This window comes from Pelophylax lessonae (assembly GCF_965119305.1).
Source record: "Pelophylax lessonae genome assembly, chromosome: 13".
NCBI lineage: Eukaryota > Metazoa > Chordata > Amphibia > Anura > Ranidae > Pelophylax > Pelophylax lessonae.
Window position 1 is genome coordinate 111,069,974 of NC_138780.1, and position 24,037 is coordinate 111,094,010.

A 24,037-nucleotide genomic window follows, 5' to 3' on the forward strand; every position below is an offset into this window, starting at 1 on the left:
GTTGATCCCCCTACACAGGTGATGCTATCCAGTACCACCATGCAGAAACAGTGAAGAAAAGGAGGTTCTCAAGTTCCTCTTAAGCCTCCGTACATTTCATCGGGTGGACAGATGTGTGATTGGATGCTGCATGTGGGCATCTTTGATGAGGACAGTGCTTATAAAAAAGAACTGGATCACTGCAGTTGGACGCTTTAGTGTCTGTGGTTAGGTCAGGGACAGAAACCTGCTAGATAGGAAGAGTGTACCTAGCATCAGGGAAAGGTTGCAGAGGAGGAGGGAGAGCATAGGGACTGTTCGTTAGTGCTGCTGTGTGGAACCTTCCACCACTCGTGCCTCATTACATTCTGCCTACCAGCTGCCACCTGTACCATTTGCTGTCGGTCTCCATGCATCGCTTTCCACAATATGTGAATGTTTCTACCAGTTTGAATCTTCTGCATAGACTTTGTTACCGTGTGGTTGGAACATCCTTAACAATATACTTCTTTAAACCTTGGATCCTGTTTGTCTTGTGCCTTCCTTCTTGGGTGCCCACCACCCTGCCTTGCTCACTCCTACATGCCTTAGTACCTAGATAAATTAAATCCAGTCTGCAAGTGGGGGAGTTGCATATTCCTGGGCCAGCCAATCAAGGTGGCCAAAGATTCCTATGCACTTGTAGGTGTGGCCTAGGCTCACTGACCACAGGGGAAGGAAACTCACACAGAGACTGGTTGATGCAGCAGAGTACATTAACGTAGTAATGTCAGAAGAGAACAGCATACTCTGCAATACTCTGACACCACTGGACATATACAGTGGTGGAGACAGAGTATGTCACACACTGAGACACCTGACAGCATCTGGCATGGGAGGCAACTGGAAGGCAGACCCAACACAGGAAGACTACTGATGGGCACAGTAACACTCCTTGCTCCTGCACAAAAACCGGACCCTATGCTACTCTGGCTGTCCCTAGCCAGCGGGAGATCTGTCCCTAACCTGCCCACGTGCTGAGTGGGCACCACCTTTCACCCCTAACAGGAGTTGCTTACCTCCTCCATCAGCCAGCACCGATTTCTGTGTTTGGATGCAATTGTCAGCTTGCCCCTGTTGCCTCCCCCACTGACAATTGCATTATTTCCAGGCACAGTTCTAAAAAAAATGTGTATAGCAACCCCCTCTACTGTGACCCCCCCCTTGAAGTGCCCTCCCCCCCCTCACTGATCCCGGGCACCTCGTCCATGCAGTACTGCTGACTGGCTCTCCCTCCACCTCTTCCCACCTGCTGCTGCCTGGGGGATCGGTGACAACCTGGATGGAGAAGGGAGGCTGGTAATGTGTTTACCAGCCCTCTTTCTTAATTTGAAAAAGAGCCCCCCACTGTGACCCCCCTTCCTGCAGCACCCCCCCCCCCCTCACCGATTCCCGGTATATGCAGCGCTGCAGACCGGCTCTCCCTGCACCCCATCCTGCTGGCTGCAGCTGCTACCCGGCAGATCGGTGAGTGTCAGGATGGAGAGTGGGGGGCTGATAAACATGTGTTTACCAGCCCTCTTTCTGTCTTGAATGAACAGAGCGATCAGTTCCGATCGCTTCTGTTCATTCATTACTGAAATATAGTAAACACTGTTTACTATATTTCAGTTTGTGAATAAACAGAAGTCTCTATGCAGACTCCTGTCTCATTCACTACAGTGCAGCTTAGGTTGCAGAGAAAGGGACTGTCTTCAGTCCCTTCCTCTGTCTCAAAAAAGAGACATTAGGGGTCTGTTCATACCCCTGATGTCTCTCCAAACTCCTCCCCCCATTGAAAAAAAATCTGTAAATATATATATATATATATATATATATATATAAAATTAAATTGTGCCTGAAAAAAAGAAATACCATTAAAAAAAACAAAAAAAAAACAAAAAAAACATTGTAACTCCCCTTTCATGTGAGTCCACACCTGCCTACATCCAATCCAAGCCGCTAAAAACAGATGGGAATCTGTTCCCCATCCATATAACAGATTGGATGGCAGTCAGGTATCCTAATTAATTACTTTTCCTCCCTTGGGGGTCACACCCCAGGGTGGGAGCTGTGCATCCCCATTCCATTCTTCCCTTTCTTATACTTTGTTGTCTATTACCTTGGTCCTATTTTGCCCATGACCAACTTTGGTCTCTTCCGTTTTTGGCCATGGGACTAGGATGAGGTCATGTTAGTGGTTTATGTCTGGCATACTGTCATTTTTTAATCAATTTTGGATCAATAAATATTTATATTTTTATACACTTTGTTTTTTTTTCTTTTCTTTGATTGCCTTACAAATCCCCCCCCCCCCAAGAGGAGAACAACACACTAGTGTTATTTTTGAATGTTTCATGGGATGATGGCAATCATGGGTCACTCACCATCTGGGACTATTTTCCACTATATACAGTATACAGATATATTTACTGATCACTGTATTAGTGTCACTTGTGTGTGAGAGACAGTTAGTGGTAGTCTCAGATAGGTTTAGAATGGCTGCCATATATCCCCTAATAAATATTTAACCCCCTGATCACTCCCATAAACCCTTTCACTCCCTGTCACAGTGTATACTATCTGCAGTATACTAATTCATTTACTGATCACTGTATTAGTGTCACTTGTGACTTCAGTTAGTGTGAGAGACAGTGGTAGTTAGAGGGAGTCCCAGATAGGTTTAGGGTACCCGCCATATATCCCCTAATAAAGATTTAACCCCCTGATCACCAACAGTTAACCTCTTCATTACCCTGCCACCGTGTCACTATGATAGAGTACAGATCTTTTTTTCTGATCACTGTATTAGTGTCACAGGTGAACAGATCAATATCTTTGATCCTTTTGGAACTATACTAGCATCCCCAACAGTTTAGTATAGTGTTCCCAAAACCAAGTGTTAGCAAGATCAGCCCAAACACCTCCACCCCCCCCCCCCCCTAGAAGTGCAGAATCAGCAGATTACTGTCACTTCCAATACACAGCATGCTAAACCGCAGCATTATCAGAATCAATAATAATAAAAAAAAAAAATTCAAGCACCCCTTTCCCCCTGCGTTTGCAAGCATCAGTCTGGTGTCATATGTAAACAGCAATTGCAGCATGTATGTGAGGTATTGCCACAAACATCAGATTGAGGGCAGTAATTCTTGCAATAGACCTCCTCTGTAAATCAAAAGTATTAACCTGTAAAGGCTTTTAAAAATGTACGTAGTTTGTTGCTGCTTAACAAGCTTGTGCAGTTTTAAAGCATGTAATGTTTGGTATCTATGTACTCAGCATAAGATTAATTTGGCAATATATATAGTGTATTTGTGCATTAAATTTAAAAAAAAGTGTTTTTTCCCCAAAAAAATTGCGTTTGGAAAATCTCTGCCTTCAGGCTTTCTAAGGGCTTACATTATTGATTTCACTCCTCACTACCTATCACAGTTTCGGAGGCCATGAAATGCCAAGATAGCACAACCCCCCCCCCCCCTAAAATGACCCCTTATTGGAAAGTACACACTCTAAGAGGCATGATGAATTAGTTTGCAGCTCTCATTTGTTTTGAAAAATTAAGAAAGAAAAGGAACATTTTTTTTTTTTTCAATTTTCAAAACTTTGTGACAAAAAGCGAGATGTGCAAAATACTCAAAATGTCTCTCAGCAAATAGCTTGCGGTGTCTACTTTCGGAAAGGGGGTCATTTGGGGGGGGGGGGGGATTGTGCTGTCTTGGGATTTCATGGCCTCCAAAACTGTGATAGGTAGTGAGGATAAGTAATGGAACCAACAAATTACGGCCTTAGAAAGCCTGAAGGTAGTGATTGGTTTTCGGGGTCCTGTACGCGGCTAGACTGCCAAAAAGTCTCACACATGGGGTATCCCTGTACTCAGGAGAAGCAGCAAAATATAAAATATTCCATGGACTTAATATGCCTCTCAGCAAATAGCTTAGGGTGTCTACTTTCCGAAAAGGGGTAATTTGGGGGGAATTTGTGCTATCTTGCCATTTTATGGCCTCCGAAACTGTGATAGGTAGTGAGGAGTGACAACAATTTATGCTCTTAGAAAGCCTGAAGGCAGTGATTGGTTTTCGAGGTCCTGTACGAGGCTAGACTGCCCAAATGTCTCACACATAGGGTATCCCCATACTCAGGAGAAGCAGCAGAATGTATTTTGGGATGTAATGCCACAAACACTGGTCTGAGGTAGTAAGCGGGGTCCCCCAAGGCTCAGTCCTAGGACCAACCTTGTTCAATATATTCATAAACAGCATTGAGGACGGGATCAGTAGTTCAATATCAGTTTTTGCAGATGACACAAAATTAGGCAGGGCAATAACAGCACAGCATGAAGCAGATATGCTACAGAATGACCTGGACAAAATAACGGAGTGGGCAACGACTTGGCAAATGAGGTTTAACGTGGAGAAGTGTAAGGTTTTGCACTTGGGGACTAGCAACATAAAAGCACAATACACGTTAGGAGGAGAACCCCTGGGAGAATCAAAAATGGAGAAGGATCTGGGTGTCTTGGTGGATGATAGACTAGGCAACAGCATGCAATGTCAAGCGGCAGCTGCCAAGGCTAGCAGAATATTAGCATGCATAAAGAAAGGGATGTTTTCCAGAGATAAGACTATAATCCTTCCACTTTATAAAACTCTGGTCCGACCGCATCTGGAGTATTCTGTCCAGTTCTGGTCACCAGTCCTCAGAAGAGATGTGTTGGAGCTGGAGAGGGTCCAGAGAAGGGCAACTAAACTAATTAGGGGATTGGAGTACCTTGATTATGAGGAGCATCTGCAATCGCTTGATTTATTCTCCCTGGAGAAGAGACGCCTGAGGGGGGACATGATAGCAATTTTTAAATATCTCAATGGGGATCTAGGCTTAGAAAAAAAGCTGTTCAGTCGCAGGGATTGCATGAGGACTCGGGGGCATACAATGCGATTAGAGGAGAAGCGTTTTAACCTTAGGCAACGTAGGGGGTTCTTTACTGTTAGGGCTACAAGATTGTGGAATTCTCTACCACAAGAGGTAGTTTCTGCAGGTAGTATGGTGGCTTTCAAAAGACTACTAGACGTACATCTCAAGGATCAGAACATTCAGGGGTATGCGAGATGATTACAGCCACACACACCTACACAGGTTGAACTGGATGGACTATTGTCCTTATTCGACCTCACCTACTATGTAACTATGTAACTATGTAACACCCATGGCATGTGTAAGCAATATATCATTTCATTGACAACTTTGTGTAAAAAGTTTTTTTTTTTTTTGTCATTATTCAAACACCTGTGACAAAAAACTTAAATATTCAATGAGCTCAACATGCCTCTCAGGAAATTCCTTGGGGTGACTACTTTCCAAAAAGGGGTGATTGCGGGGGGGGGGGGGGGGTTATACTGCCCTGCCATTTTAGCATTTCAAGAATTGAGATAGGCATTTAGAAAGTAAAAGCTGCATAAATTCTAGTATGTACACCATAGTTTGTAGATGCTATAACTTTTGCACAAATAAATAAATATACACTTATTGAGATTTTTTTTTATCAAAGACATTTAGCTAAATAAATTTGGCCAAATGTATGACAAAAATGATTGGATATACTGTATTTTATAAGAAAAATTTGAAAATGTAATTTTTTTCTTAAAATTTTCATTATTTTTTTGTTTATGTCGCAAAAAATAAAAACCACAGAAGTGATTAAATACCACCAAAAGAAAGCTCTATTTGTGGGGAAAAAAAATATGTAAATTTTGTTTGGGTACAGCATTGCATGACCGCAAAATTTTCAGTTAAAATCAAGCAGTGCCAAATTGCAAAACATGGCCTGGTCATTAAGGGGGTAAATCCTTCCGGTCCAGAAGTGGTTAAAGGTCTCTGGCTTTGTTCTCTTCTGTAAAAACATTTCTTCAAGGTGTATCATATCAAGCCCCCCCTGAAGTACCTTGTGCTTCCTTGAGATTTCAACAGCCCTGCTGAAATTATCTTTTGAACCTATCAGGGATATCCCTTTAGACTAGAGGATCTCTCATGCACAGTAGTCTTTTTGGTTGCTATCATGTCTGCCAGATGTGTGTCTGACCCTTTTCATTGGGCCTGTTGGGACAGTTCTGTTTGCCTCATTGTTACCAACCCTTCCTATTCATTGCATGGGGAGGTCCCATGGTGTATGGATGTTCTACCTGTGTCCTGTACTGTATATTTAGTATAAGAGGAATTTCAACTTACTGTAAATTCTGTACCTTGAAGTACAGTACAGTACAAAACTGAGGACTCACTGAGTGGTATAGGGTTATAGGGGAATTTCCCAATAGGGCTTGTCCTCTAAAACTTTGCCAGTGCCCAGTCACCTGAAGGTACATGCCCATATCCCATGGTGTATGAATATTCTGCCTGTGACCTGTATTGTACTCCAGTATATTGAATTTACAAGCAAGTCAAAATTCCTCTTTCTTTTTCTTTCATTGATGGACAAAGCTCATGATATTCTTAAACATTGTGTTATACTGCCCCGTACAGGAGTGGGACACTAGGCAGAAAAAAAGTCTGGCTACGGCCATGGGAAGTCCCAGGGGGTATACTCCCTCTCTCTGCTATAGGCGCTCTGTTTTTTCCGGCCTAGTGAGAAGTAAAGACCTAGTTCCCTGCTGGGATCTTTGGTCCTAGTAATTTTTTTTTTTTTCTAAATAGAAAATATTTCTCCTGTTTTTTTCCTGTGAGATCTTCAATCAACTGCCGGACTGGGCAACAGGCTGAATAATCTAGATTGAGTGGTCACCTCAGTCTGGCCAGCGAGCACGTGCAGAACTCAGCTCTGTGCTAGGTCAGCCATGACATAGCCCCACTGGACGGGGGCTGGCCTGCAAGTTAAATGTCTCGCGAGGTCGCATACAACCAAGTCTTGGCCTGAGTTGCAGCCTTCCTCCTGGCCGACAGCCCCCCATTTCGATGGAGAGGGGTTCTGTCTGGAGTGGTGCCCACCTAGTTCCTGGTATTGTGAGTAGCTGTCCCCCCTCGCCCCCATGGAGGGTTTTAGGGTGGACGTGGGCCCCTCCTTGCGATGGTCGGACCCCCAAGTTCCCTTCCCAACAGGCACCCCCCTTTCCAGTGTCCTCCAGCCTACCCCGCCTGCACATATGCTGGGGCTGTTTGGGTGGTCTGGTCCACCTCCTGGGGTGGGGGCAGGGCGCTAGCTGGCAATGGGGGCCTGGGGGTGCACCACTGGCGACCGGACGATCGGCTGTGGCTTATGTCAATCACCAAGGGGGCACAAGAAGTGTCCTGGCAGCTCTGAAGGGTGGCAGCCTCTATGGCGGGCAGACCGGTTCGTTCCGGCCCTCTCTGCCGTAAACATTCCCGGGGTGGAAAACTAGGTTTATTATCTCAGTCGGCAGGCGTTGGATCAAGAGGAGTGGTCTCTTCATCCGTAGGGGCACCCCCGAGGTGGATCTGTTGGCATCACAGCTCAACAGAAAGGTGCAGAGGTTTGTGGCTCGGTCAAGGGATTCCCTTGGGTACACTACAGATGCACTGGTGGCCCCATGGGTCAGTATCGTCTGATTTAGGCCTTCCCTCCTCTCAAGCTTCTGCCAAGACTTGGATCGAGGCATAAGGGATTCCGGTCATCTTAGTGGCTCCGGACTGGCCTCGTGGGGCTTGGTACGCTTATCTGGTGCGGCTGGTCGCTAATGTTCCTTGGAAGCTTCCTTTCAGGGAGGATCTGCTGTCCCAAGGACTGATCTTCCATCCGGATTTACAGTCACTTGTTTTTGATGGCTTCGCTGTTGAATGCCAGGTGCTGAAGGATAGGGGTTTATCTTAGTCGGCGATTCCTACCCTGTTGAAAGCTAGAAAATCTACTTCTATGAAGATCTACATGGAAAACGTACATTGCATGGTGTGAGTCTCCTGCGATTTATCCTCGCTCCTTCTCGGTGGCTTGGATCTTGACCTTCCTTCATTGGGGGGTTGAACAAAAATTGGCCTTGAGTATCATCAAGGGCGAGGTGTCGGCCCTTTGAGAATCTTCAGGAGATTCCCCTGCTTACACTGTCCCAGAAGGTGGCCTTTTTGGTGGCTATCATCTCTGCACATAGAGTTTTGGAACTGGTGGTGTTATCCTGTCGTTCACCTTACCTGGGGATTCACAGGGATAAGGTTGTTCTTCGCCCCTCTCCGTCGTTCTTTCCAAAGGTTGTCTTTGTTTTTCATTTGAATAAAGATGTTGTGTTGCCTTCCCTGTGTCCCAGGCCTAAACATCCAAAGGAAATTGCCTTGCATACCTTGGATGTGGTCCTGGCAATTAGGGTGTACCTGGCAGCTACGGAGTCTCCAGGAAGTCAGAATCTCTTTTTGTGCTCACGGATGGACCTTGTAAAGGGTTGTCCATTTCTTCTGCGACCATTTTCAGATTGATTAAAAAGATGGTGTTTTAGGCCTATTCCATTATGGATCAGGTTCCTCCTTTCCCTTTCAAGGCGCACTCTACTAGGGCACTTAGTCCCTTCTGAGCTTTCCGTCATCAGGCATCAGTGACGCAGGTTTGCAAAGCGGCCACCTAGTCATCGGTGCACACTTTCACAAAGTTCTATAAAGTGGATGTGTTGGCATCTGCGGGTGCTTCTTTTGGCCGCAAGGTTTTGCAGGCTGCTGTTTAAGAGGACCTTATCCTCTTTCTGGGTGTATTGTTTTTCAGGTGGGCTCCAGTTGGTTTTGTTGAGCTCCTGTTTACCTGATTGGGTATAGTTTAGCCTTTGGAAATGTATTTTTCTCTGTTCCCACCCCTCATGTTTTACACTGCTTTGGGACGTCCTAATGATTAAGAATATCAGGAGCTGTTTCCGTGAATGAACGAAGGAAAAAATTGGATTTTTGACTTACCGTAAAATCCATTTCTCTGATGTTCATTGATGGACACAGCACCCACCCCTCTGTGAAGTTGTAACTCTCCTGACACTGCTTGTAACTAAACTGAGTGCCTATAGCAGAGAGAGGGAGTATACCCCCTGGAACTGCCCATGGGCGTAGCCAGATTTTTTTTCTGCCTAGTGCCCTACTCCTGTAGGGGGCAGTATAACCCAATGGTTAAGAATATCAGAAGCTGTGTCCGTCAATGAACATTAGAGAAATGGATTTTACGGTAAGTCAAAAATTATATTTTTTATCCTTGGAAAGGGGGTGGCCCTAACTGTTAGATGCATGGTTACACTATAGATAGTTAACATTCTTATATGCCTTTTTAGATGTAAACATCGGTTAACAGTTCATTTAGGTATGTGTCTATTGCGTGCATAGGCGAAAATTGAAAGAGGTACGATTACAATTCCAGTAGATAGCGGAAAGCTAAATGCCCTCTTATTGATCATTTCTAGTGCACAGAAATCAGCTACTATTTGATTAATCCGTTGGTTGTTCCAGCAATTGACATTTCTATGTCTTCTTTAGGGAATGCTGGCTTTAGTACTAAATTGCATTGATCGCCTAAATGTGTACAGCAGTGCGGCACACTTTGCTGAATTTATTGGAGAAAAAGCTGGGCCAGCATGGAAAGAAATACTGAACCTCCTCTATGAATTGCTAGGTAAGTGATCATTTTAAAAAATTACGAATTTTTGGTGTTTGCTACCAGCTTTAGGTTAGCTGCTTAAAACTATAGTCTGCTCATGCTAAATTGTACATTTATTCCTCTTTACAGGTCAGGATAGGGCTTTTGACCTCATTAGCTGCCATGAAACAAGCAAGAGAAGTTAAAGAAATGGCAGATGAACAGGCAGGGATTACAGGTGAACAGGCAGGGTTCTCCGAGCCATAGCCAGCATTGAGTTAACTTCTACTTAGACAATAGGTTTTTAAGAGGCCCTAAACATTTGCCTTTTTTAACTTTTACTGGGAGTTGGGGGCTTTGCGACATCTAATTAAGTCCCTAAAATCAAGTATAGGTTTTAAGGAGACACTGAGATGAACAGGTATGTAACCAAGTACTTCTCTATCAAACGATCTTAATATATGCATTGCTAACTTCATCGTAAAGTTCAGGGTTCATGCATCCCACATCCCCACCCTCCCATAAAAATGAATGCACCAAGGTCCATAAGTTTGGCACAACCTCACAGTTTTATAATAAGAGCCCATACAAATGCCTTTTAGGGGCACCTATACTGCTGTTGAAAACATTTTATTTTTATTAGTTTCATTGGTAATGGTTTTCTGAGAATGATGGCTGCTTCTAGCAGTCCCACAGCTGTGCATCAGTCTGCAGTAGGACAGAGGGTGCTTCAGGCCAACTGAAATGCATTGAATTTCTTTTATGATGGCTGCTGATATTAGTAAAAACCTTTTTGACTTGCTTGGAACTTGTATGGCACTTTCATGCTGCCACCTTACTTACTCATCATACTTATATTTTGATTACAAAAAGCTGGGTTTTAAGGGATAATGGGCCCTCCATATGAGTTCTAAAAAAAATGATAAAAAGAAGAAAAACATACAAGTCTGTAAAATACAATATTTTGGTAAAATATATTGATCCAAAAACAAGGATCATGTCTTATATTATCATATTAGTTATTCATATCTAATTTTAGTAGAGTCTTTTCTCCAAGGACCTTATAGCCATGATTTTAAAACAGTTATGAGTCTACTGTATGTTTTTTGCTTTGGAAACATAAAGGATAAAAATAATATGCAAACTTTGTAAACAATTATGATAACTCTGATAAAGAGGCTAAATAGCTTTGAAAGATGTTAGCCATTTTTTTTTATTTGAACCTCTCTTTTTTTAGATGGGTGCTTGTTACCACTTATACTGTATGTACCATAAGCTATTTGTTGCCAGGATCTGTTATTTTACAGCAAATATATGAGCCACCTGTACGCATTATCACACTGTAAATCACTGCTCCTGCAGAGTTTTACAGCCTACATTAATGTTTTTTTTTTAATTGTCAAGACTTTTATTATAACTGCTAGTCATTACTGGTATACAAAGTATAAGGATGTGGCCAATTATGCAATCTTTTATTACTTTTCTTAAGTTTACCTTTTTTTCAGTAATAATATTCTTATTCTTTTAGCTGCCCTGATTCGTGGAAATAGAAGCAACTGCGCACAATTTTCCAATAATCTTGATTGGCTAATTAGTAAGCTAGAGCGTCTTGAATCTTCCTCAGGTAGGTCCACACAATTCATTTTTATCAAGAACAATCTGTTACTTGTATCAGCCAAGATCCTCATCCAATGCTGGTGGATTCTATTGCCCTGTTGATGGAATGGTTTTCCTTCCAAGGCATACATGTCATTGCGCTGCATTGGTGTGCTCTTTACCAGTTTGTTTGGTTTCTGGGAGGATTCTGATAAGTCATCCCCCCGACAACCACTGGATCAGGGTTGTTGGCAAGATGGCCTTGTCCTCATGAACATGGGGACAAGGTACTTTTCCCCAGCAAAGCACTCCTCCATGTTGAGGGCATGTGGACTAGTATGGTTTAGGAGTGGGGAGACCAGACCTAAAGAGCCTAATAAGCATGGGGGGGGGGGGGGGCTAACTGTACACCGTTATTAATTTTTCTTTGTTTTTCTTTTAATTTACTATCTGCTCTTTTGTTTACATTCTGCTGTCAGTAGGGAATCCCTCTCTGACATCAGGGATGAGGCATGGTTGTTAGGACACTGGAGAGTGCTGGCTCCTTAACAACTAGCATCCCACAGCTTAACTGTCACATTTAGGATAGCTATGCTAAATGTTTCACTTCCAGCTGCAGCTGAGTGTCCAGTCTTCAGAAAAAGAATGTGGGGGAAAAAAAAACACTTAAATATGACAAAATAAAAAATGTTATGCATGTGGTATTTTTCCTGTGTTTTTTGTGAATTTACTGATTTTGAGATAACTATCAGTAGAGTTATTTTAACTCTAATACTATTTACATATTCATGTATACTGTCTTGTATTTTAGTTTTACTAACCTAAATAATTGCAATACAGTATCTGTATATAAAACACTGCTTAGGCTGTATTTTTATCATGAAATCCATTGGAAATGATTTGTTTACATGTTAATTTTCAGGAGCACCTTCAAAAGAAAGCAAATAATTACATTACAACTACAATATCTCTGTCTACTTTAAATTTCGACCATTAAATCATATCTCATTCTAAGAAAAAAAAAATGGAATTTATTTTCTTTATTTACTTTTTTCAGGCTTTTTTTCCTAAATTGTTTTGTGATCCTGTCCTGTAATGCAATTACTGTCCTAGGCTGACAACACTCACTCGCTGTACTGTATGGAAGAATAGCATTGTCACATTAGGCTTCTCTTTTGATTTGGACAACAAACATCTTCTCCTTTCCTCATCTCCATAACATAGGGGACTGTTCTGCAGTCCACAGAAGAGAACTGGGAAGACTGACAAACAGGTTTGAGATTTTAGTTAAGGGCACAGGAAGTTACAAGAACACTGCTTTTCTAGCAGGACCAGGATGTATTTTTCTTTACTTGCAGAAAATGTATTTAAACTGAAAAAAAAATGCAGCCACCACATCTAAGGACTGGCAAGCTGCAATACAATCAATTTTTGAATTTGAGTTCAGACACACTTTACAATTAGGATTTTGTTGCAGCGAGAAGTTTCAGTTTAGGATCTAGTAGGCAAGGTTTACCATTTACGTCAGGTTTTTATTGCTAATTTTCTCTTTCTTGCCACAAAATCTCCTCTCACATCCTGTTCCTGGGACATCTAGTATTGAAAGGAGTAGGTGTAATTAGGACAGGATGACAGAGAGAAGGTTCTAACTCTTGTTTCTACTACCCAAAGCTACATAAATACAGTTTTGCTGAAGCTGAGCTTTAAATAAAATAAGTATTGTTTTCCCTAAAACACGTTTGACATTGATACAGTCTAGTCCTTTTTAAGCAACAATAATACCATAAGTTTCATGACTGTGGTTGTTAAGTCTAAATAGCTGTAGGTGCATGTTTAGAGAAGGAGAAACTACTTTATTAATGTAGGAGTACATCCTTATATAACAAGATTTGGAATATACCTAAAATAGGCTATGTCCAATCACTGCAATACACTGCTGTTGTTGTTGAAATGGCAATAAAAGGTTCATAATGTTTCCTGTAGGAATCTTTTTAACAGTTCAGCGTAGGGATGCAAAGCTTCTGTCAAACTGGTGCTGACTGACAAAATAGCATAATGCAAAGGTTATTTATTTATTTTATTTCTTTCTATCTTGCTAAAGGAATATTGGAGGTTCTGCACAGTATCTTGATTGAAAGCCCAGAGGCTTTAAACCTAATAGAGAAAGGACACATTCGCTCTGTCATTTCCCTGTTGGACAAGCATGGAAGAAACTACAAGGTAGTATGACAGGAATACTTTCTAATTGTGTTTTTACTTTTATGACCTCAGAGTAGAAGATAGACAATATGGTTCTACAACCCAATTCCAAAAAAGTTGGAACAAGTTGGAACAAATTGTGAGTAAAAAAGGAATGGACTAATTTACAAATCTCATAAACTTATATTTTATTCACAATCTAATAAAGATAACATATCAAATGTTGAAAGTGAGACATTTTGAAATGTCATGCCAAATATTGGCTCATTTTGGATTTCATGAGAGCTACACATTCCAAAAAAGTTGGGACAGGTAGCAATAAGAGGCAAAAGTTAAATGTACATATAAGGAACAGCTGGAGGACCAATTTGCAACTTATTAGGTCAATTGGCAACCTGATTGGGTATAAAAAGAGCCTCTCAGAGTGGCAGTGTTTCTCAGAAGTCAAGATGGGCAGAGGATCACCAATTCCCCCAATGCTGCAGCAAAAAATAGTGGAGCAATATCAGGAAGGGGTTTCTCAGAGAAAAATTGCAAAGAGTTTGAAGTTATCATCATCTACAGTGCATAATATCATCAAAAGGTTCAGAAAATCTGGAACAATCTCTGTGCGTAAGGGTCAAGGCCGGAAAACCATACTGGATGCCCGTGATCTTCAGGCCCTTAGACAACATTGCATCACATACAGGAATGCTACTGTAATGGAAATCACAACACGGGCTCAAGAATACTTTCAGAAAACGTTGTCGGTGAACACAATCCAACGTGCCATTCGCCGTTGCCAGCTAAAACTCTATAGGCCAAAAAAAGAAGCCATATCTAAACAGGATCCAGAAGTGCAGGTGTTTTATCTGGGCCAAGGCTAATTTAAAATGGACTAAAAGTGGCAAAGTGGCAAAGTGGAAAACTGTTCTGTGGTGAGACAAATCAAAATTTGAAGTTCTTTTTGGAAAACTGGGATGCCATGTCATCCGGACTAAAGAGGAAAAGGACAACCCAAGTTGTTATCAGCACTCATTTTAGAAGCCTGCATCTCTGATGGTATGGGGTTGCATGAGTGCGTGTGGCATGGGCAGCTTACACATCTGGAAAGGCACCATCAATGCTTAAAGGTATATCTAAGTTCTTGAACAACATATGCGCCCATCCAGACGTCTCTTTCGGGGAAGACCTTGCATTTTACAACATGACAATGCCAGACCACCTACTGCATCAATTACAACATCATGACTGCGTAGAAGAAGGATCCGGGTACTGAAATGGCCAGCCTGCAGTCAAGATCTTTCACCCATCGAAAACATGGGGCATCATAATGAGGAAGAGGCGACAAATAAGACCTAAGACAGTTGATTAACTAGAAGCCTGTATTAGACAAGAATGGGACAACATTCCTATTCCTAAACTTGAGCAACTTGTCTCCTCAGTCCCCAGACGTTTGCAGACTGTTATAAAAAGAAGAGGGGATGCCACACAGTGGTAAACATGGCCTTGTCCCAACTTTTTTGAGATGTGTTGATGCCATGAAATTTAAAATCAACTTATTTTTCCCTTAATATTATTCATTTTCTCAGTTTAAACATTTGATATGTCATGTATGTTGTATTCTGAATAAAATATGGAAATTTGAAACTTCCACATCGTTGCATTCTGTTTTTATTCCCAATTTGTACAGTGTCCCAACTTTTTTGGAATCAGGCTTGTCCATTCATGAAATAAAAAAGTGCAGCGCTAAATCAAGTGAATAAATATGTTACCATATATAAATAAAAGTTCATAAAGTGATCTGATGTGTATCACCTATTAAAAACAAAAATGACTTATAGTGATCAAATGTGTTGCCACATGTAATAAATGCAATAAATAGAAAATTCATATGATAAGTCTCAAGTGAAAAATGAAAGCATGTGCATCAAAATTCATAGGTGATGGTGAACCGTGACAGGAATCCCCCCACCAAAGATCAATAAATGTGCTCACCGGAGGGTATGGACCCAAAATACCCTATAGTATATTGGCCATACAAGCTGGTATTACTGTTAATTCCCCCAAAAAATTGGCTGGAACACCGGATGTTCAGGAAGGTAGCCAGAGCGTCTCAAATGAAAGCCGTGGATACATGGAAGAACAAGCCAGACAAAACCGACATAGTGTAAAACTGCTAAAAACTTATATTAATAAAAAGCCAAAGATACACTTACAAGCATCCAATGGACATAAGCATGGAATACAGAAACTAATGGCATTAATGACGTTCCTGACACGTTTTCTCTAAGCAGACATATTCATAGGAAGCTGCCATATAACTATTCCATCTCCAGCGTGTTAAATACTTTCTTAGATCCCCTAATCTGATCAGGCATCAGGAACACTTGTGAATGCATACCGCCACTTCTTTCAAAATGGCGTCAGCGTGCATTCCAAGCCTAGCTTTTAAACCGGAAGCTGGTTACAAAGGCGGCGTCACTTCCAGGAGCCAGTCTCCTGGTTTTATTTATATTATGCAATTAATTAACAGATCATCATTTCTTTATGCACACTATCTCGGCCTCCATTTATCTTTTATTTTTGTTGGCAAGTCATAGTTGATGGCGTTTTGTCATTTATTCAGTTGCAAGTTCATGCCAATAGTGGATTTGGGTGCGAGGAGTGCAAGATCGTATGTGTTTTTTTCCCCTATTTTGTTCCAACTAAGAAGGAAGTGTAGAGTGTTGCCCTGGTGACCGGGGAGGATCTCCTTTCCTCCAGATGTTGTTCCCATGGGTGGGCGGGGAGTCTCGCTAGTTCCAGGTTGAGACTGGCTCCCGGAAGTGACGCCTCCTTCGTGACCATCTTCCGGATTGAAAGCGAGGCTTGGAATGCATGCTAACACCATTTTGGAGGAAGTGGCAGTATGCATTCGTAAGTGTTCCTGATGCCTGATCAGATTAGGGGATCTAAGAAAGTATTTAACACGCTAGAGATGGTATAGTTATATGGCAGCTTCCTATGAATATGTCTGCTTAGAGGAAATGCGTCAGAAATGTCATTAATGCCATCAGTTTCTGTATTCCATGCTTATGTCCATTGGATGCTTGGAAGTGTATCTTTGGCTTTTTATTAATAAACGTTTTTAGCAGTTTTACACTATGTCAGTTTTATCTGGCTTGTTCCTCCATGTATGTGAGAGATCCACGGCTTCCATTTGAGACGCTCTGGCTACCTTCCTGAAAATCCAGTGTTCCAGCCAATATTTTAGGGGAATTTACAGTAACACCAGCTTGTATGGCCCATATACTATAGGGTATTTTGGGTCCATACCCTCCGGTGAGCACATTTATTGATCTTTGGTGGGAGGATTCCTGTCACGGTTCACCGTCACCTATGAATTTGGATGCCCATGCTTTCTTTTTTCACTTGGGACTTATCATATGAACTTTCTATTTATTGCATTTATTTACATGTGGCAACACATTTGATCAATATAAGTCAATTTTGTTTATAGGTGATACACATCAAATCACTTTATGAACTTTTATTTATATATGGTAACATATTTATTCACTTGATTTAGTGCTGCACTTTTTTATACAATTTATTCACAACTTATGTCAGTTGATGTGCTAGCAGCTTTCATTGTAATTTTGGTTAGCGCAGTTTGATTTAATATATATTTTTTCATTGTACATTCATTACTATAAAAATATTAATGTGGTTTATGCATATGATATGAGATCAATAGTACATTTGTGTTTTGTGAGACTAGCTAAATGCTACAGGTACTTGCGATTGGCAGAAAGGTTGAGTGGTTCAATGACAGTCCAGGTACAAGGCAGGCAAGGTTCAGCATAGACAAGGGAAAATCTAAAGTCAAAAGGCAGGCAAAGTTCAGATAGTGGTCGATATCCGATCCAAGGTCATCAATGAGGGAATCCAATCTAGCAGAGCAGGGCAGACAAACAGGGACGTTGGAATATGTGTAACAAATGCAATATCACAAGCATTAGACTGCAGGATTGGCTAGCTTAAACAGTAGTTCTGCCCCCCCCCCCCAGGAAAACAATTAAACGTCAGCAGCTATAAATACTGTAGCTGCTGACTTTTAAATATTACAACTTCCCTGTCCAGGGTTCCCGTGATGTCGGCACCTGAAGCCGATTTTCAAATCGGCTCTCAGGTGCTGCCACCGCCATTCAGGGTAAGGGAACCCAGTAGCGGCAGTAGTTGGTTCCCTACTGCGCATGCACGAAGCGCGCTGTGCTTTCTAAACGGCCCGGCGGCGGAGGTAGAAGGAGGGAGGCTGAACTTCTGAGGGACAACTCCGCGGCGCTGTCTCCCAGAAGTGGGGAAGGGTACCTGTCAAAAACAGGTACCCGTCCCCCCCCCCAAAAGGTGCAAAAACATGGCACCAGAGAGGGGTAGGAAGCATATAAGCAGAAGTTCCATTTTGGGTGGAACTCCGCTTTAAGTCAGGTTTGGTCTGCACCCAGAGACTGGCCACATCAATCACCTTGCAGGTGGACAGAAAGATAAGGATATATCCTTGCCAAAACCAGAATGCTGGAATGAGACCAGCAGCTGTCAAAGAACAGGAACGTTTACACTCTCTTGACAATAGGCTTAACACTTACATTATACAGGTCAAAGGCACATTGGTTCCATGTTATTAAGTATAGTGTTATCCAGGAGCAAAATTAGGAAAAAAGAAAGTGGACGGTGTCAGTAGGGCAGTGAATGGTGTACTAATTGGTGTGTAACTTTTTTCACAATGCTTTTTGGGGGAAGGGGGTTGGGGCAGTTGACAGTGTCAGTAGGCCAGGGAGAGTGGTGTCAGTCGTTTTTAATTATTTTTTTTTACAATTAAATTTTTTATAATTTTTTTTTTGTTTTTACAATTTAACTTTCTTAATTTTTATTGCAATTTTGTTTTCTCAAAAAGTGTGGAATATCCCATACTACCTTATTGGTAACCATGTATGGTTTGTCTTGTGATGGGTGGCTGCATACAACCTAATTGTTTTCCCACAATGTGAATCAAATAATGAGTGTGTATTGTTGTTGCGCCTAATGCCCTTAGTAGTGTCAGTGAAAGAATTGTGTTGTAAAGTGCAAACAATGTCTAAAATCTTCCTCCTTAGTGTCCTTGGTAAATTATAATACACAAATATAAGTGGGTCATATATAAATATTGATATTATAAAATCAAACACTGGTTCCTAGGTAAACTCTAATACAGTGATTACAAAAGTGAAACAATTATGTACTGTAAAAAAAAAAATTGCAACTGAATGGCGTAATCGCAAAATTACATTACATTCACATAAACTAAAAAACTCCTTAAAAATGCAACACGTATATGCAATTTATAAGTGGATCCATAATATTACCAAGAACAAGTGCAAACAAAGTCTGAAACATTCCTTTTTAGTGTCCTTTATAAAAAGTATTAATGAATACACAAATATAAGAGGATCATATATCGATATAATAAATTCAAACTCTGGTTCCTAGGTATACTCTAAAACAGTGCAAATAAATGTGAAATAAAACGTGTGATGTGAAAAAATGCTAAATCACAATATCACAGTATAATCGAATAAACTGAAAAAGTCCTTAAAAGTGCAATATGTATATACAGTACAATTCATAAGTGAGTCCATAGTAATAATCCGTAATTAGAAAAGTGCTGGTGTGTCAGTGATCCCCACCACTTCTCAACTAATGCGTTTACCTCTATGTTTGACCTATCTTACTAGGTCAAATTTTGCTTTCCCCTATATGCTGGGGTATGCACAGTGGGCTCCTCTTGTGTACTCCTCCTCGTTTGTTCCACTGTACATCCAGATACCCTTTCTTCAGTGGGGCGTGTGGCCCTTTAGAACAACGTATTTTCCTCCACATGCTGCCCATGTTTTGTCAGCATTTTTTAGGCCAGTTGTGTCTCAAGTAGGTACAGTTTTAAAGGGGTAGATCTGTATTAAAGCAGATCACTGCATGCAGTATGTAGTGTAGTTGGGGTAGATAGTTTCTATCTAAGGAGAATTTGCCTTATAGCATAAAATGCAGTATAGAAAATGAATAACCTTCAGTTATGGGTCATATCCACATTATTGCATATGCCCAGGAGTATTATTGATAGGTCTACTAGTCCACACCAGGTTGATGTCAGTCTGAATGCGGGGACATGTTCAAATCACATGTATAAAAGTACATCTGTGGCACCTGTTGCAGAAATTAAAGATAAAAACCTATGTCTGGCAGATATCCTAAGGTGGAGATGTTGTTGTATGCCTTCATCCCAATCATTATCTGCCAAGTTTAGACTATCCAGCTACCATTTTCCAAAAAGAAGAGAGGCTTTAGACATATCGGTACTGAATAACCTAAGATAGAGATCTTATCGACACTTTCCATAATTAAAAGTTTTTCAATACTATTTGAGGCTACAGTAGAATAATGGGTGGCAGAAATTTGGCTTGAATCGCATCTCTTAGCTGAAGAAATTCATATAATATTCAGTTGGAGAGATAAAATGCTGTCAAACAAGAGTCCCTCTGGCATAAATATGTTGTAAAGTTTTAATACCAAGTCTGGCCTACAAATGACGATAAGGTAAGGAGTGGAGATACGGGAGAGAGGGGATAACCCAGGGAGGAATAAATGGGGAACAAGTTGTTTATTATGCAGTAGTGTTTTCTAACCTGCTTCCATACTATAATATTGGTCTTCATGAGAGTGGTAATATATAGGTTTGAGAAGTGAGATCTGTGAAATACAATATATAAATTTGTTTTGTTTGGAATAAGAACCCAAATGTGCAGTCTCGAGATTTATTGCTTGGTTGGTTGCCAGCTGGGAAAACTGCCATTAGATCTAGCCAACACCTCCTCCCAGTAGTACTTCTGAAAGCAGGGGACTGCTAGCCCACCCCTATATAGGGGTAGTTGTAGGGAAGTTTTATCTAGTCCCATGTTCGCATATTTGTTGGGATTGAGGTATACGTTTTTTCTTAGATGCTGTTGTGCAGAGGAGCATTACCTTTTGATACACGATTTGTAGCCCTTCATGAACTGAGTGGTCCTTAGTTGGAACATATTGGGTTTCTAGGCATTGGACCCTGGGCCTGGCCTCAGCCAGGACAGATTAGGCTTTAGATGCACCCTTAACAGCCACAGGTGGTGCTTCATGTCAAATCCCGGTAGCTTTGTAAAGCTGTTTGAATAAGAGGTTCAAATGTATTTTTAAAATCCAGTACCGTTATAATCTCCACAGCGTACGAAATTCCCATTGTGGACAATTGAAGCAGCAATGGGACATAATTGGATATTCCTCATGGGAAAATAGGTATATTCTGTACTTTAGAATTTTATCACTGACATAAAAGAGGTCAATGCGGGACAAAAATGTAGCAGCGATAGTGTGACAGGTAAACACTCTAGTATGTAGATATTTCCATCTCCAAACTTCTTGGAGTTTAAAGAGTGTGTCCCATTTAGACCGAGTGAAGCCTATGGCAGTGTATGGAGTAGGCTTATCTATTTATTTTTGAGTTCATTCTCCCAATGTTTCAAGAGATGAGGTTTAGAGGCATTGTAATTATCAAAACAAAGTATTACAGCCAGCTGGCAGGATCCAGGCTATACCCATGGTATAGGAGGTCAACCCACATATACAGGAGTATTTTTAGAACAACTCATTCATGTCATAGAAGATTACATTTGCCCATTACCCGTGCTGTACAGTGCCAAATCAAACATAATCAATATACACCCCCCCCCCACACACACACACACCCCGGGAAACTAGGTGCTTGTGCTTGAATTGACTGTTGGGGCTTTGGTTGAGATGCTGCCAGGCATGCTATTCATCCAGCATGGGTTATAGGCTCATTCAGTACCTTCAGGTGACTGGACACCTGACTTTTTTACGAAAGGCTCCCCGGGCCCCTCCTCCATAATCCTTCCCCACTCCGTAAGTTTTTCGCCAAAATCTGTCCCTTCAGGAAAGACGCGGTTTACGTAACTAGTTGGAAGCCTCACAGGCATAGACTTTTCCGGCCTGTTTCCGACGTCGCGTCTGGCCCGAACTTCCTGTTGCTGGAACACACGCTGATCCCAGGAGGGAGAAGCGGTGGTACTTGGATAAATAAGGTGGATTACATTTGTGCTGAGTCAGGGCACAGTCAAATGTGAGTGCAATATATTGTTTGTCATTTAAAGTCTGGTGCAATAAAAATACTACACTATAGTACTCTCTTTGATTTACTGTGGTGATATCCTTTGGAGAGAGGATGACAGATATAGGAAAATATTGGAAGATCTGATGGTGAGGCTGTGATCGATATGGAGATATCACCAAATATCCCAAAGCGCTTATTGACCTTTATTCATTTAAAGGTTACCGGAGTGACGGTGAGTGCACTTCTCAAAGTGGTGCTGGCATTTGGTGTTTTATTGGAAGATCACTCACCAAAGGTGCACTTTGCAAAGGAATCTTCCCCAGAGCTTAGTGAATGAGGTGAACCTCTACTGACTTCTATTATCCCCTCATGTAGCATGTGATTGGGTATTATTTGCAAAGTGCAATTTCACCACATTCACTAAGCTTTGGGGAAAATCTCTTCTGTTGCAAAGTGAACAGCCTATTTGTCTTTAGTAAATCAACCCCAGTTTCTAGAGGCAAAAATGATTCATAGAGGAACAGAAGTGATAACTGTTACTATGACTCTTGATACTTATCTTTTCCTTGTTTGTTTATGAATGCTTCATAATTTGCTTCATTTTGCAGGTCCTGGATGTCCTTTGCTCTTTGTGTGTTTGCAATGGAGTTGCAGTACGTACAAATCAGAACCTCATTTGTGATAACTTGCTTCCCAGGAGAGATTTATTGTTACAAACCCGCTTGGTTAATGATGTCACCAGGTAGAATTTCAACTTCTGTTGTTGTTTCATTAATTAATCTTACAACATTGTATATTTTATTGATCTTCAATCATCTAGCTTACTTGTCATAATTGTCCTTTGGAGCAATTTTACTAACATAGACTAATTTATAATATTCCAGGTGTTCAGCCAGTTTTATTTTACAGATTGTTAGCATTTTATTCTCACATGGTTCATGATCAAGCCAATATTATAAAAACATTTTTGTGTTGATCAAATTGCCCACTATTCTGTTAATATAGCTTGCCAAAACCATGTCATCTATCATCTGTTTTGCTCTTCACAACCAGTAAAACCTGAAATACCAGTGTTTTTACAAAATATAAATAAAGGTAGCATTCTCAATTAAGGTGTTTTAAATCAAATGCTAAAATCTCATGTAAGCTTTACCATGTTAACATTTTTTTAAAAAAAATTTCAATAGCTTCAAATCTGAGGCTTTTGTTTAACATAAATGCTGATAATCCTCCTATGAGGGCCCTTGTTCAGGCCTTTAATGTTATGACTTGTTCTCCCTGATGTGCTTCATTTAGTCAGGCCCTGCTCCTGCACTGCAGGGTATAAATTCTCAATAACATCTAGGAGGCCCGGAGATTTTACTTACCAAAAACCCCCACTCCCTCAGCAGCCAGCACTCTCCCCTATGCTTTGGCTTGTGAACACTTCCTTGGTGTCCTCGCATCCAATGCAAGACTATGGGTCCTGTAGAGTTCTTGAAAATGTTGCCATGCCTAGGACCATCAAAGCATAGAGGAGGAGAAGAGGCTGTGGGGATCAGTCTAGCAGCATGGACAGAGCCTGCTGGAGTTGAAGATCTGGTAAGTAAAACTGCTTTCTCCTCAATCCTGAGGTGCACTAGTTATCCAATAATAAGTGTCAACAAAATGCAGACATTGATTAAGACCCAAAGAAGGACCCATGCAGGATGTAAACAGAAGATGAGAAGGCTTAGGATGGTGCATTTCCATTTCCACAGATACAGGTAAGTAAAAAGAGTTTTTAGATAGGGTTGCTATTTTTTTTAGTATAGCAATTGGTTAGAGGCTGATGGAAAGGGAGTAGGTGGGAGGCAGGGAATTTCTAAGGGCTCTTTCACACGGCCGCTCCGTGTAAGAGCTCTGCTGCGGTCCTTTTTTTTTTTTTTTTTTTTCCACGGATCGGATGACATTTCTGTCATCCGCTCCGTGTGTCCGCATATCATCCCATCCGTTTGCGGATGATATACGGACCTAATGTAAGTCTATGGGGATTGCGGATGTCAGCGGATGACACCGCTGACATCCGATTTTCCTTCCTTTACGTTTTTTGAACGGAGGAAAAATAGGGTTCTGTTCCGTTCCAAAAAACGGAACAGAACTGAAAGGAAGGAAATCGGATGTCAGCGGATGGTATTCCGCTGACATCCGCAATGCCATAGACTTACATTATGTCCGCAAATCATCCGCAAAAAAATATGATGATTTGCGGACATACGGAAAGCTCGTGTGAAAGAGCCCTAAGAGTATGGATTTAATATACATGATAAATATGTATTCAGATATGCTTTTTTTTATATTAATACAATGGTGATTTTTGCTAATTATTAGGCATATTGGTGCTCAGTCAGAATATGATTGAATGTTCTCAAATTACCCTTTTTTTGTTTGTTTTTTTTACTATAACAATTTTCCTTCTTTTCCTGTCCTTGGAACATAAATGTGTTTTTCATCAAAAATATTAACTTCACATTAACATGCATTATCAACTCACTAGTCCTATAATGTATTTTAATCTGTAATGGCTGAAC

The 24,037-nt window shown here is 41.1% G+C and overlaps 1 protein-coding gene across 7 annotated transcripts in view; it reads left to right on the top strand.

The window, feature by feature from the left end:
• Positions 1-24,037, top strand: part of LOC309569543 (ryanodine receptor 3) — a 1,308,933-nt gene that overhangs the window by 534,592 nt on the left and 750,304 nt on the right. For all 7 annotated transcript variants that reach the window (XM_082275412.1, XM_082275411.1, XM_082275414.1 and 4 more), the window contains 4 exons: positions 9,439-9,574; positions 11,067-11,162; positions 13,236-13,354; positions 22,097-22,230. In XM_082275412.1, coding sequence (XP_082131538.1) covers positions 9,439-9,574; positions 11,067-11,162; positions 13,236-13,354; positions 22,097-22,230 — 485 coding nt within the window. The remainder of the gene's footprint in view (positions 1-9,438; positions 9,575-11,066; positions 11,163-13,235; positions 13,355-22,096; positions 22,231-24,037) is intronic.